We start from the raw sequence: 14,211 nt of genomic DNA, 5'->3' as shown, positions 1-14,211 counted from the left end.
GAAGCCATCGCCTTGACGGCTTGATTTCCCCCCGGTCTACTCCGACCGGCCTGTTTTCTTGATACCCTATTTCTCTCGGTCATCGCATGTGTACTTCACAGTAACACCCGCAGCGATGCTCATCGAAGGTGAGAAGTGGGCTTGTGAAGCTTGCGTCCGGGGTCACCGCGTCAGCAGCTGTCACCATAGTGGTACGTTGATCATGCGATCCTCCATATGATCACTTCTAACCTCCATTAGACCGCCCTTTGACCCACATCAATAAAAAAGGCCGCCCAGTCTCTCAATGTACTCACTGCCGCGGCCTACGCAAGTCTCGGACAACTCACATCAAATGTGAATGCGGCGACAAGAAGAAGAAGAGCGACTCCGACTCCCATGATACCCATGGCCGCTGTGGCTGTTCCCATGGCCAGCGATGCACCTGTGCGCTCAAAAAGGAACATCTCGATACCGTGCCTGAGGCCGGTTTCCCCTTCTCTCCACCGCTTCCAGTTGAAACCGCACGGAAACCTCCTCTGACCTCGACCAAGTCCGAGTCGACCCTGACGATATTCCGCGACGGCCACCATAAACCCGCCCATAAACATAATGACATGGCCCACAAATGTGGATTGCCTTATACGATTCCACGATCACATACTATCCATCACCCAACCGATTTACCCCGTCGGTCTGTGGATCATTTGCCGTTAGGCCAGTCGGCCTTTATAAAGGAGCCTCTTGCCCTGTCTGAACTCCCGCAATCGCAACAAACATCGCAAAAAGGCTCTCCCAACAGCGCGCCAGCCTCGGGAGATGACGACGTGCAACCCGTTTCTCTCGACCAGTTATTCGACAAGTTCGCCACCCCTGCGCTCCCGCCATTAGATCGAGCCAAGGATGGAACGTCAAACCCGACCTCTGCTCCTTCTGCGATGGACAAATATCCTCTGGATCAGATTATCACCAGTGTTCCTCCCCTCGACGTCTCCACCTTCTCCTCCTTCCCGACTACGAGCACCAATTCTCCGGTTACATGCATGGCCTTCCAAGAACCGTACCGAGAATGCTACTTCACCTCTCCAGATTCCGATATGCCTCTAGGGTCTGCCGGTATGGGCGCTCCCTCTGTCGACTGGTCGAGCTTCCCTCTGTACTCCGATGTCCCTGCCTCAACCAGCACACAAGCCCCGTCATACGCTAGCTTCGATTACACATACCCATCTGGTCTCCCACCACCGTCCTCATCAGGGGAGATCTCCGAGGCCGACGAGTTTGGACCGCTTCCAGGGTTAGGTCATACCGGCAATGATATACATGATCTGCACAGCGTCAGCGAAGCCTCAGACATGGACCATATGCGCCTCAGCTCTGCATCCTCATTGGTCGGTCTACCCCAGGCGCGCCTTCTCTCATCCAATGACCTGGACTCGATCAACATCGACGACTTCCTCAAGTCAGCCAATGAGTCCACCGCAGCGCTCGAGCACCAGCTGCAAGCCAACATGGACACAAAACCGGTACCCTCGCAGGACCTCTACGCCATGTCGCAGGCCCCGGAATTTAAGCCCATGACCACAGCCCCGATGACGATGCCCTCGCCGCCAGACTCCGTCCCTATTTGGCCCAACGGTCTCTTCGACGCCGACTCCACCCCGCCCATGGATGACAACTTCTTCCAACAGTCCTGGGCGCAGTAAAAAGAGACCGGGTGGCACAAACTCCCTCTTCTTACCTTACCTTACTTTCTTCTCTTCCCTTCCTATGTCCCGGGGCTTGCTGTTCGCACTCACCACCTCCTCCACACCGTCTTCATGACCCTGATGAGAGATGATGATAAATGCCTTTGTCTTGTTCCATTAGCCAGTCTAGATTCCTTCCTTGATAGCCATTCAATCTAGAGGGGTTTGCGATTTGGACACTTGTGTGTGCCTGTACACTCCTTGGCTTTGGCCTTTTCTTGCTGTGCATACCTTTGGTGTGTTTTGCTGTTGTATAGACCTTTTCGTTTGTTTTACTCCTGTACAATGACTCGGTACTTTCATTACAGTCGCCTCCGGGCAATGATACCCAGATGCAATGCAGTGCGGTCCATATTTCGGCTTACATGTAGGGGATGTAAATCTCATGTACCCCATAGACCTTGACAAAACCCAGCTAATAAATAAGCATTAGCATATCAGCATGAACATGGACACGGACATACCAAGGAATCAATACTAAATAGACTATACATTTATTCCCCCTCTAAAAATCTACCAATGAGAAATCATAAATCATAATCGATCCAGTAAACCATTCCAAAAAAGGGATCGGATCTAGCGGTGAGACCGGAATACTGGTACGCCTCACACCATGCGACATTCAGCTCTTCGGCAGACCGACTCGCTCGCAGCTGGAACTTGAATCTAGTATTTCGTCACCCCAGCTTCACTGTGTGTCTAATTACGTCCTGTTTCAAGACTTAAAAGGGTTGTAAAGCTCGATTAATAGTTTTCATATTTATGAAATGAATATCTCAAATGGGCATACTGTACTATCCCACCCGTACGCCCATCCCATCCCACAACTAACACTAACACTAACACTAATAAACTATATCCACAGTCCAATCACCAAAGGATAGAGACAAGAATAGTAGAAATTGCACCGAGCCATAAACTACCGTATGTCCTGGTGTAAAGTAAGCATACGTAACTAAACAATAGTTTACATGCAATGCACAGTCCATCAATGTAACATATCCACTCACGCACATGTACAATACGAAAGTATAAGTATATATAAACAAGGACATCCCTGCGAGGGAGAGCACGCAGGATAGCTAAGCATTAGCCAAGAACATGCATGTCGAGGCTTGTATTGTGAGACGGGTGTGTGGATATTTGTATCAGTCGGTGTGACTGGGCTATTGTGTGCTGTATATGTATGCTGTGCGATTGAGTTGTGCTATGTATGTACATGTACGATCTGGCGGTGGATGCTGATGGGGGTGTAGTAGGACCGGGCTGAGCTGAGTTTGGAGAGTCCTTGCATATCCCGTACCTAGGGAGTGGTTGGATGGGAATGTTTCTCGGTTCTTTCGTGCCGGTTTGTGTTTTCGTTTCTGGTTCCTCGTTTCTAGTTGCTCACCGCTTCTTTTTATATACATCTCGTGTTACCGGTGGAGATAGAGAAGAGATGTTGTCGGGGTAGATTCTATCATGCATGTCATTGTATATTGGGACCTTGGGATCTATGGTTAACTTATGGCTACTTGTACTATCCATGTAGACTGGGGGACAGGTGGCTGGTTGCCCTGTCCCTGGATGTATGCGATTCTTCGGGCTTGGCCGGTTCTGTCTTGCGTTGTGGTTCGCATTTTGGAGGTTGGACTGTTGGGGATGTGTACGGATACATGGGTTTGATGTTAATATGGAGAAGAGTTTGAGTGTAATGGGGTCGGGGGTCTGGGAGTATTTCCCCAGACTAAGTGCATAGTGGGTAGGTGTGATGCATCCACACGGGTAGCATCATATACTATGTTTTCTCTAGGATATTCATTTCACCTATACGTTGTCAAACCAAGACAGGAGAATCAAGCTATATATTTGGGCGCGAAGGAGGAAAATGCATTTGTGAATGGTCAACCAGTATGCAATCTTATACAGACACAACGAACATGCAGGTAAGCCTCGCGGCAAATACATATAAACCGGAAAACCATGCAAAGGTCCAAATGCGCACGGAAAAGAAGCATTTTGATAATAAATTGGCAAGTCCAATAGAGTAAGTAGTCTATAAGGTATCCCGAACGAACCAAATCCAGATCCAGATCCAAAACATAGCATCGTAGAGCACCAGACTCATATCGTATAAATGGATGCGGGCAGATCACGACCCATGCATAGAATATACAGCGATAGGAGGTGCTTCATGCATATATGTCACTTTTGTATTGTACGTTCAGCGGTACTTGTTCATGAACTCGGAGTGGAACTGAACAATGCGCTCGACCCAGTCGGTGCCGGGGGCAAGGAAGGTCGTGCGGAAGTGAAGGGTGTTCTCCTTCTGACCGAATCCAGAGCCAGGGACGACGCAGACACCTGTGGCGTCGAGGAGGGCCAGGCAGTAAAATTCGTCTGCGGCGCGGTTCTCGGCCTTGGCGGCTTCGATGGCCTTGGCGGGGAGGTTGATATTGGGGAAGAGGTACATGGCACCCTAGGAAGAGTTAGCGGATGTGTTATACTAGAGATGGGAAATAGGGCGTATGTAAGCATACCTGGGGCTCCTGGACCTCAACACCTTCCATGCGCTGGAAGGCGTTGTACAAGGAGAGAGCGCGCTTGTGCAGACCCTCCGCGATACCAGAGTACTCCTTCTGGTAGAGCTCGTAGCTGGGCTCGCCCTGGACGGGAGGGTTGACCATGCACTCGAGCAGGCACTGTGCGACGACCGGCGGGCACAGGCCAATGCTGACGAGCTTGTAGATCTGCTCCTGGACCAGAGGGTCGAAGCCGACGAGCTCGAAGTAACCACCACGGTGGCCACACTCGCCGACCATACCCTTGGAGATACTGTGCAGCGAGACCAGCTCGACGTCGTCGTATTTGCCGGGCTCCTCCTTCTGCAGCTGGCGCAGGCGCTTCTTGAAGGAGACGAATTCACCCTTGAAGACGTTGGTCTGGTAGACCTCGTCGGCGATCACGACCAGGCTCTCCTCGGCGGCGACGTCAAGGACTTTCTTGATGTCGTCCGCGCTCAGGGAGGCTCCGGTTGGGTTGCCGGGATTGATGACCACGACAGCGCGCACGTTAATTGCGGCGGCCTTGGCCTCCTCGATGGACTTGAGGATCGCGGTGACGTCGGTGCCCCAGGCCTTCTCCTCCTCGAGGAGATAAGGCACGCAGCGCGCGTTCAGCAGGGAGAGGGTTGCGGTGTAGAGAGGGTATTGAGGGATAGGGACCAAGACACCGGCACTTTCATTGTTGCAGATGACGCTCAGGAGAGTGCTGACACCGGAAGAGGCACCGGCAGTCAGGAACAGGTCCTGGGGGTTGGCAGGGAAGCCGTCACGGTTCTCAATGAACTTGGCAACGCTGTTCCGGATACCGGGAGCACCCTGACTGTGACTGTAAGCACCGACGCTCTGCACATTGGCGAGCAGGGTCTGGGCGCGCTCAATAACATCCTGCTTGTATCCGAACGAGGTCTTGAGGACCTCGGGGTTCTCCAACAACAATGGGTTCTCGACGAGACTTAGCACCTGGCGGAAGAAAGTGATAGGCTTCTGGTCGAGTTGCTGAGGGTTACCGATGTTGGCGAAAATCACACTTTCGAAGGGCAGCGACTTGTCACCGTCGTTCAGGCGCTGGCGGTATTCCTCAGCCTTGACAGCGAGCTCACCCCGCACGGCGTACTTGGCTTCCCGGACGGAGGGATTGATGTTGTCGACACTCAAACACTTGGAGGTCTGGAAGGCCGACAGGGTGCGCTTGGCGGTATAGGAGACGGTAGTCTGAGTCATGGTGGGCTCTTAATTGACCCAAGGCTGTTAGTGAAGTTCAAAATAGCGCGATTGTTGTTCCCGATGTTGAGTTGGCGAGAACAGTGGCATGAGACCACGAGAACGAGAAGGGCGAACAAAAGTAATCAGGCAATATAATGACGTGGAGAGCAACATTGCGGAGATCACACTATATAAAGCCGAGATCATTCCACGTACCTGACCAAGCGGAGAGGCACCCCGCATGGGCTGCCGGGCGATGTAGGAGACCATTCGGCCGGGTCAGCGCCCGAAGCGGAGCTGCCCGCGCACAGGATGCAATCTTAATTGACCAGGACATGTTCGAATCAATTACACGATATTCTGACAACCCCTGTGTTGACGGGAAGAAGAAAAAAAATCCAGGGCCATGGCCATTGGGCGGTGAGTGAGTTGACTCAGCGCTTTTCCCCACAGCCCGGACGATAAGAGATATCAGGGCTTCACCGAGTCTCTACTGGGCTTACAGCGGTTACAGCGCCTCTACAGATTTGAACGGGAACCCGGTGAATGTTAGAACCTAAGATGTATAATGGTAACATGCGTGAAAAACGCCTCGGATCAGCCTCCGACGATCATTTTCCCTCGGAAAGTCTGGCGATTGCCCGGCCCATTTTCCGGCGCCGCCCGATGCGGGGACCGAACGATTTATTTTAGTCAAGTGATATCATGGGGAAATGGTTTGATTCTAAGGACGCAGATTCTCCATTCAGGTACGTAATCATAGGGTAGTCACGGCTCATGCTTCCAATGTATCAATTCAGCTTCGCTCACTTCCACGCAGACGCACGGCTTGGCCGTACTTCTGAATCTTAGTGATGAGGGAGTCACCGTGCTTCACCACATCAGCATACTGCTTGTTCTTGTCGTCTGGTCGATTCGTCTCGATGATTCCGTTGACACGGTCGATGGTGCAGGCAATGCGGTTGTTGGAAATGAATCGGGCAAGGTCCCTAAAATATTGTTAGCAGATGCGGTGGTTCGAGGTGAGAAATACATACCGGTCCAGGTAGTCTACTGTCACACCGAAGTCGCTGGCCATGCCGCTCAGTCCCACCACTCGGTAGCTCTGCAGGAGCTGCTGGTAGGCGCGGAGACGCATCTCACGAACGAACCAGGCCCGGTGCTCGTGCAAGTACCTGTCTTGGGTCAAGAATTGGTCCTCAACGGCTGCCAGTGCCACGAAGAACGAGCGGTAGTTGCCATTGTAAAGACTGTTAACCAGGTTTGCCAGTGGCGAGAAATCAACGGGGACCTCAGTGTCTACTGGGGCACTAGAACCAGTTGCAAATGAGGTCAAGTTGACGGCGGTAGTTGCACCGGCGGGTGTAGATCGCGACACTGTGGCATCCTTCATCTCTTCCTCCCGAGCACCGGGACCTGAGGAAATCTCTCCGCTCAGTGCAGCCAGCTGCTCCTCCCCAGCGCCAAGAATGGCTTTAATCTCGGGTGCGTCCACCACCTTCGCCTTGAAATCCACCCGCTTGAGGGACAATGATCCTGCAAGCACGGAATAGATCACCAACGAAGAGTAGCTGCACAGTTCGTAGCTTGTGAAGGTAGACAGACTGTCGAGAAGGAGAGGCGCGGCAAGGCTGTAAGAGCGGATGGTGAGCAAGTGCAATCCCTTGTATGCCTTGAGACGGTTTCTGCGGTCCCAGTCTCCACCGCTCTCGACCAGGGTCTCTGCCCGTTCGATAGTCTTGTTCACAAACAGAAGGTCCCCGAAGAAGAGTCCGATGCGGAGCATAGCAAGCACCAAGTCGATCTTGGTACCAAGGAAACCTGTCTTTTCGAGGAGGGCCTCGTGCGACTCGATAGCTTTATCCTATTAAGAAACCAGCGTCAGTAAACTTCAATATGAGCAAAACAATAATGAATAATCTCACCTTATCTCCTACACGAGCCCAGAACTCAGCTCGCTTCCCGCGCGCTGCCTGTACTTCAGTCTCACCAGCAGCTTCCTCTGCGTCATCTTCCTCCTTCTGGAAGCTCTCCAATTCTTTCTTGTTATCCTCCAATAAAGACTGGTAAAGCTTCTCATCCCAGGGGAAATCAAACTTTTGCGGTGTTTTGCGAGAGGCAAGCATGTTGGAGGTAAGGAGCGGCTTCGTTGAGGTACCTGCATTTTGCGGGTGCTGTGTTACGCCTTCGCCGGAGTTGTTCAGGATGCCCTCGGTGGGGTGAGCCAGATGCCGATAAAGCGGCCCCATCTTTTGCTCGGTGATGACATCTTGAAGCTTCTTCAATGATGTTTGCTGGATGGCTGGCGCGCAGGCCGGGTTGGAGAGGTTGAAGACATCTTGGGCGAGGGAGAGGTTGGGGAATTTGATGTATTGCGGATCAGACCCCATGATGATGACGGGGACTGGAGATACTAGGAAAAGGATCACAAGCAATAAAGAGATTCAAGAGGATAGAGGGAGGAGAGAGGTGATGTTGATGAGCAAGCCAGGTGCATCACCGTAGCCCGAGCTCAGCTGGCGAAATGTTGTTCCGGCCCGGGTCTTCTTCGCGGTTCTCCATATAAACCAGCGTCTACAGCTTTGGTGTTATCTCCCTTCCTTTTCAATGAAACATGTCTCTCTTTGCGCTTGCAATGGTGAATCCGCATTTTTTTCAATCCTGATTTTCCACGTGCTCCCATTCCCTAGCGGAATTGAAGGTTAGTTGCTGAGCAAGCGATATCCTTATTGACTTGTAATTTGTCTGGTTTGCACAATTCTATGGATCATCCAGAATGCAATTCAAAGGCTGAGTTTTGTGGCTTGAGTCCATTTGAATGTGCCACGGCGCATAGGGTTCAAATGCCTTCCGGACACTAAGTCCTAAGTCACTATTCTGTTTGTGTGATTCACGCCAGAGACACCTAACAGGAAGAAAGTTTAGAGCTCTCTGATAGGAATGCTAATACTACCACATAACAGTCAGCACAAGTTTTGGATTGTATCGTAGCCTGGTGTATTTACTCCAATTCTCCGTCAAGCAGCCATCAATGTGTGCCTTACTCCTTGAAGCAAGGCAATGTGTGATATTTTTAGATAATATACTTAGCAGCATCTTGAAGCCTTCCAATACAGATGAAACAATTGATTCCGACACTCTTTGAAGCTGTTTGTTAGCAAGAAAATATGGGAATGGACTTTGCAGGAGTTCTGGGTTAGAATTTGAAAGAGACTTACCGATGGCAAGTAGGTCCACTGACTTCCAAAAAAGGTAATTTTGGACTGAAATACAGCACGGAATTCAATTGTCTTCCACTACTATCCCAAGGTGGCTTGCCGGAGCGCGCCTGAACTTACCAATAACCCGATTTCGGGACCAGGAGATGGGACCTTCGCCCAAAGAAGGTTGCCGAGAAGTAAATCAACACATCGTAAGCCTGACAAATCCCTGACACACTCTTCCAGACTTGCCAGACTGACCTTTTCAATAGATTGTCCCTGAAGAAGGTTAGAGTAAATCATGCCGATCCCGTTGGACCCACCCTGCTTGATAATGGAGGTTGAACAACGCTACAGAACGGTTCTGTGGCTTGTCTCACGCCATACAACAATAAATCTATATAATATTAAAGAGTTCATCTCTGCTTTTTCATATTCATCCGCTTCTCTTCAATTATCAGAGTCATGGCACCATTGAGCGCTTTCGTTGGGAGTCTGGGTCTTGTTGGCCTTGCCTCTAGTGCAATTCTCCCCAAAATCAATAGTTATCCCGGTCATGACTTGGCCTTGGATAATCGCACACTGGATGAATTATATGCAGCAGCAAAGAATGAAACCGGCGAACTGATCTTTCTCTGGAGTGGAGATGGTATGTTTCTGTTTTCTTTCTTTACTTTTCTCCTCGGTGCTTGTGGTCTATACTGATCATGGTTCTACAATTCAGCTGTTAGCCAAGGAGACCCAGTTATTGCTGCGTGGAAAGCTCGTTTCCCCGATATAAAGCTCAACCTGACTGTAGATGTTTCGAAATCCCATGATAGTCGTGTCAATCGCCAATTCCAGCGTGACGGTACCGATGTGCTGATATTGCTGTTCTGCAAACCCTGCATGAGGATGGCCACTGGAAGGGTGAGGGAAGACTTCTTCCCTACAAGCCTCTTAAATGGCAACATGCCTATTCCTCATAAGGACCCCGAAGGCGCTTTCTTTGAAACCTTCATCTGTAAATAACACCGTCCCAACTGCCCAGGTCGTTATCGAACACGTTACTAACGAGCCCTGCAATAAAAATAGACCAATTCGGCAGCTTTGTCTCCTTTCGACATACGACGAACTCCTGGACCCCTCTAGAAAAACAAACTCTTCCTCACCCGGCCTAACGACGACGACGCGATAACCTACTTGTTCTCAGTGATTATCGAAAAACACGGCTGGGGTTGGTTCGAGGGTCTCCAGGAGCAAAACGTGAAGTGGGTTCGTGGAACAGGCGAGCCTGCAAACTATATGGCAGAGAAGAGCCCATCTCGCGTTCCGTCCTTCACCACGAACTTGAACAGAGCTGACAATGTCGCTTACTAGCCGGTGAGTGAAACTCGCGTGTTGTGGCCTCAAACTGCTGCCATCTTTGCTACCACCCCTCGGCCGGAGAGCTCCAAGCTGTTCATGAGCTGGTTGCTCAGCGACGAACGTCAACAACGGTTCATTGACAACGGTAGCTACCTCACGCGGAAGGATTTGAAGGGACAGGTTGGAAGTGTGTGGGATAATCCTTACACACCTCTTATTGAGTTTGCCACTTTCATGGAAAACCGGGACCTTGCTGAGTGGTGGCGTCTTCAATTTGAGTCCTCTTGGTGTCGCTAAAGGTCCGAGTCCTGTTGACTCTTTCTACGGAAAGATGCACGCTTAAAGATAACTCCAAAAGTGATTTAAAGCCATCGCAAGCTCTCAAGTTATTGACTGTTCTGCACTCTCTTGAAATAGGTTTGCAAAAGGGACATCTTGTACGGACATGTATTTTACTACTGGGCTAGACACACTTCAGATAATATGTGTATCATATTTTCTTGCATTAATAATTCGTATGCGCACACTTCCTTATAACGCAGGTAGTAGCGAGCAATTAAGGTTGAAACGCAGGGCTTATGTATCTAGTGGCACTAAAATGCAAAAGGAAAAAAGGCTGAGAGGATCCACTCCATACAACGGGAGCCCACTTATGACGGGCACGTGCTCTGGAAACATACGCTCATTCCTTCTGAGGTTTCTCCCATGTCATTTAACGGCAAGCGATAGAGATGGATTGCGTGGACTGGATTGCGTGTACTCTTTCGTTTTAAATTATCTCTCGTTAGCACATCGTTCACCTCGGAGTGGCCGAATGCAACCATAAGCACCATTGGCCAGTCGCAAGAAACAAATCTTATCAAATGAACACGCGAGCGTTATTGGCCTATACATGGTGGAAACCGGTAGTTTGGGGGCTAAAGCTTAGGGGGATAAAGCTCGGGGCCCGGGTGCCACTACAGTCCGATACTTGGTTAGACGCGGCCTCCACATTCTGTGATAGGTACCAAGCAGGTACCTTACTGCTGCTACTCCCAGTTTGGATTTCCAACCAGGTTTTTTCGATTTCCCCTAATTTTTTTCATGCCTTTTTTATCTCTCCGGGGTTCAAACCTATTTCTTCTCTCGTATCTTCTTCCTCACGCCCGACTCCTGCCATCGTGACCAGCTGATACAATACCGCAAACGGTCTCGTGCCCACTGCAGGCTTCCCCTCAACTTTTCACCTCCGCAATCCTGCCGAGGTCCAATCGTGAAGATAGTGAAGCGCAAACCCACCGGCCTCAAGATTAGTCCGCAAACATGAGCGCAACCGAGTCCAAGCAAATGGCCGAAAAAGGACCCGATCCCCTCAAAGAGGAGCCCGTGGAGCTGCCACCCCTCGAGGATGTCGCAAAGGGTCGCTGGGAGCGCAGTTGGCCAACCATTGCCTGCGGTGCTGGTCTTTTCTCCGATGGGTATCTGAACCAGGTGACTATTCCTCCGCGTTGTACCACAACAATGCTGTCCGACATACACGTGGGATGCGCCATTATTGACATGCCCTGATTTAGATCATCGGTCCAGTCGGCACCATGCTGGGAAAGCTCTATGGAGATGCCTACACTAATTCCACCGCGGCGCAGAATGTCTCCTCGATCGTTTTTGCCGGTACCGTGGTCGGTATGCTGGGCTTCGGCTACACCAGTGACCACTGGTCGCGCAAGTGGTCACTGATGATTTCTACTATCATCCTGTTCATCTTTGCTGCTCTCGGAGCAGGATCTTATGGCGCTGGCGGTAACATTGGAGGCATGTTCGCTGCTCTAACTGCTTATCGCTTCTTCCTCGGTGTGGGTATTGGCGGCGAGTATCCTGCTGGATCGGTCGGTGCTGCTGAGAATACCGGAGAGTTGAAACATGGTCATCGCAACCGCTGGTTTATTATGTTTACCAACTTCCAGATTGATGCCGGTTTCGTCATTGCTTCTTTGGTCTCTATGATCTTGGTTTTGATCTTTACCGAAGACCACCTGCGGGCTTGCTGGCGTGTCGCTTTGGGACTGGGTGTTATTCCACCTATGAGCCTCATGTATCTTCGACTGAAGATGAACGAACCGGAGGAGTTTAACCGGGAGCGGATGCACAAATTCCCTATTTGGTTGATCATCAAGTAAGTTCGACGAGTGTCAAAGACGTGGAACTTTCACTGACCTCTTTCTAGGTTCTACTGGAAGCGCCTGGTATGTGGAATCTTGTCGGATTTTGAAATGCCCAGGCACTAACCTAGTTCAACAGACTGTCGTCTCTCTCATCTGGTTCCTCTATGACTTTTCAGCTTACAGTTTCTCAATCTACTCTTCCAAGTGGGTTGACATCATTCTCGGCGCCGACGCCCCATTGTGGAAGAGCTTTGGCTGGGCTACCGTGGTCAATGTTTTCTATATTCCCGGTTCCGCCCTCGGTGCCTTTATGAGTGACTGGATCGGTCCTCGGTATACCCTCGCTCTTGGCGTTGGTCTCCAGGGAATCGTCGGATTCATCATGGCCGGGTGCTACAAATGGCTTGCTACCAAGGCCAACGTTGCCGCTTTTGTTGTTGTATTCGGGTGAGTCTTTCGAGAGCTTTGACAGGATTCTCTCACTAAAGCCACCGCCAATACTAACTAATTGATACCAGAATCTTCTCTGCTCTCGGTGAAATGGGACCCGGCGACAACATCGGTCTAATTGCAGCCAAGACCAGTGCAACTGCCATCCGTGGCCAATACTACTCTTATGCAGCTGCCATCGGCAAGGTTGGAGCATTCGTCGGCACCTATGTGATCCCAATCATTCAAAAGAATGCCCCCAACGAAATCCGCGCCGGCCAGGATCCTTTCTTCGTCTCCAGCTCCCTGTGCCTTCTGGCCGCTTTCCTCGCCATTTTCATGATCCCGCAGATTAACCAGGTATGACTTACCACAAAAGGATGATCTCACTCAGACGCTAATCACCAACTAGGACACAATTACTTACGAAGATTCCAAATTCCGCGACTACCTCGAGGCAAACGGCTACGACACCACCACGATGGGTAACCACAACCACAACCGCCAGAGCGCCATCCCGGAACAGGAGTAATCGCTTTACTCCAAACCAGGCCCATCGCACCACACTCTTGCTTACCCAGATGGGCTCTTGCTCTGAGCCTGCAGCTCTATCGCCACCCGTTCCCAGAGTCATAATACCCCATGCGCCACGATCAGTAATTCTTTGAAACACCATGGCACGATTGATGAGACAGCGAAAATACTGGCCCGTGCGACTTATTCCCCTGCCCCTGCGACATGGTTGATAGCTTTATGAGACTCGAACTAGCGCGGGCATTGACGGAGCGGATCTGCTGGTGATCTAGTTCGGTGGTGCGATTCCGCGGGATATGTAATTGTCTCTTGGTGTGTGATCGAGCCGAATCTCCTAGTTGAAAAATAATCAAAGCCTTAAGGCATAATCAATTTCCAGTCTGACTTCCGAGGCTGCCTGTGGTGATAATTCATCTTGAGCATCATAGATATCAGATATCCTCATACTCCAGAGTGTCAAACAACGTCTGTTTGATCTCTATTGCGAAGTTTCGAGGAATAGAACCCTTAATGGGTCTGGAAATGAGAGAGAGAGATGGAGAATCTAGGACTGGCAAGACGGGAAGCCCTAGGATGAACTGCGGGCAGGCCAGAGGACCGCATGATGCCTGAGGCATGAGGCATCGGTCCGATGCATCAGGCAGGCTGCATGTCCTGACAGGAGAAATCCGGGGTAGCAAACAAGTCAAATAGTTTAAATGGTTTAAGGTTTGCTCGACGCGTCTCTAAACCACCAAGACGTGTTTTTACGTCAGCGACTGAATTCCCTCCCTCCTAATAATTGGAAATCGTCGCGAAATTGACACGTCCCTAAATAGGAAATCCGGGGGCAGCAAACAAGTCAAATACTTTAATCTAATCAATCTACCTTGACACGATCTCGACGCGCCTCTCAAGGTTCCTTCTCAACTACTGCATTCCCTCCCAAATTCGGAGACTATGTCACCTCAACAGAATACTCGAAATGGCCATCCATCCACTGAATATGCCCATACTCCCTAGTCTGATCACACTCAGAATCATGCATTCCCGAACACCCGAGGACCCCACCGCATAAATCGCCCAGCCTCCCCAAAAGCCTCCCAAGGCT

At 50.6% G+C, this 14,211-nt stretch overlaps 5 protein-coding genes across 5 annotated transcripts; 3 read left to right on the top strand and 2 right to left on the bottom strand.

The window, feature by feature from the left end:
• Positions 1–115: 115 nt before the first annotated feature.
• On the top strand, positions 116–1,682 carry PENARI_c022G05203 (copper fist DNA-binding domain-containing protein; the record flags this gene model as incomplete). Its single annotated transcript, XM_022635372.1, has 2 exons — positions 116–191; positions 241–1,682. The coding sequence occupies 2 exons, from the start codon at positions 116–118 to the stop codon at positions 1,680–1,682; spliced, it is 1,518 nt and encodes a 505-aa protein (XP_022484691.1).
• A 2,245-nt stretch (positions 1,683–3,927) lies between these two features.
• PENARI_c022G12475 (putative alanine aminotransferase) lies at positions 3,928–5,488 on the bottom strand (the record flags this gene model as incomplete). The annotated part of the gene is made up of 2 exons (XM_022635469.1): positions 3,928–4,182; positions 4,244–5,488. The coding sequence occupies 2 exons, from the start codon at positions 5,486–5,488 to the stop codon at positions 3,928–3,930; spliced, it is 1,500 nt and encodes a 499-aa protein (XP_022484766.1).
• Positions 5,489–6,266: 778 nt separating this feature from the next.
• PENARI_c022G05444 (proteasome regulatory particle lid subunit RPN7) lies at positions 6,267–7,860 on the bottom strand (the record flags this gene model as incomplete). The annotated part of the gene is made up of 3 exons (XM_022635377.1): positions 6,267–6,459; positions 6,508–7,334; positions 7,396–7,860. The coding sequence occupies 3 exons, from the start codon at positions 7,858–7,860 to the stop codon at positions 6,267–6,269; spliced, it is 1,485 nt and encodes a 494-aa protein (XP_022484818.1).
• Positions 7,861–9,135: 1,275 nt separating this feature from the next.
• On the top strand, positions 9,136–10,314 carry PENARI_c022G10782 (uncharacterized protein; the record flags this gene model as incomplete). The annotated part of the gene is made up of 4 exons (XM_022635447.1): positions 9,136–9,319; positions 9,395–9,673; positions 9,863–9,978; positions 10,030–10,314. The coding sequence occupies 4 exons, from the start codon at positions 9,136–9,138 to the stop codon at positions 10,312–10,314; spliced, it is 864 nt and encodes a 287-aa protein (XP_022484791.1).
• A 1,005-nt stretch (positions 10,315–11,319) lies between these two features.
• Positions 11,320–13,119, top strand: PENARI_c022G01032 (putative MFS phospholipid transporter (Git1); the record flags this gene model as incomplete). Its single annotated transcript, XM_022635315.1, has 6 exons — positions 11,320–11,487; positions 11,571–12,169; positions 12,221–12,239; positions 12,295–12,605; positions 12,677–12,947; positions 13,000–13,119. The coding sequence occupies 6 exons, from the start codon at positions 11,320–11,322 to the stop codon at positions 13,117–13,119; spliced, it is 1,488 nt and encodes a 495-aa protein (XP_022484759.1).
• Positions 13,120–14,211: the final 1,092 nt, after the last annotated feature.

Source organism: Penicillium arizonense (assembly GCF_001773325.1).
Source record: "Penicillium arizonense strain CBS 141311 chromosome Unknown PENARI_contig022, whole genome shotgun sequence".
Lineage (NCBI taxonomy): Eukaryota > Fungi > Ascomycota > Eurotiomycetes > Eurotiales > Aspergillaceae > Penicillium > Penicillium arizonense.
This window is presented reverse-complemented; position numbering and strand designations above follow the sequence as displayed.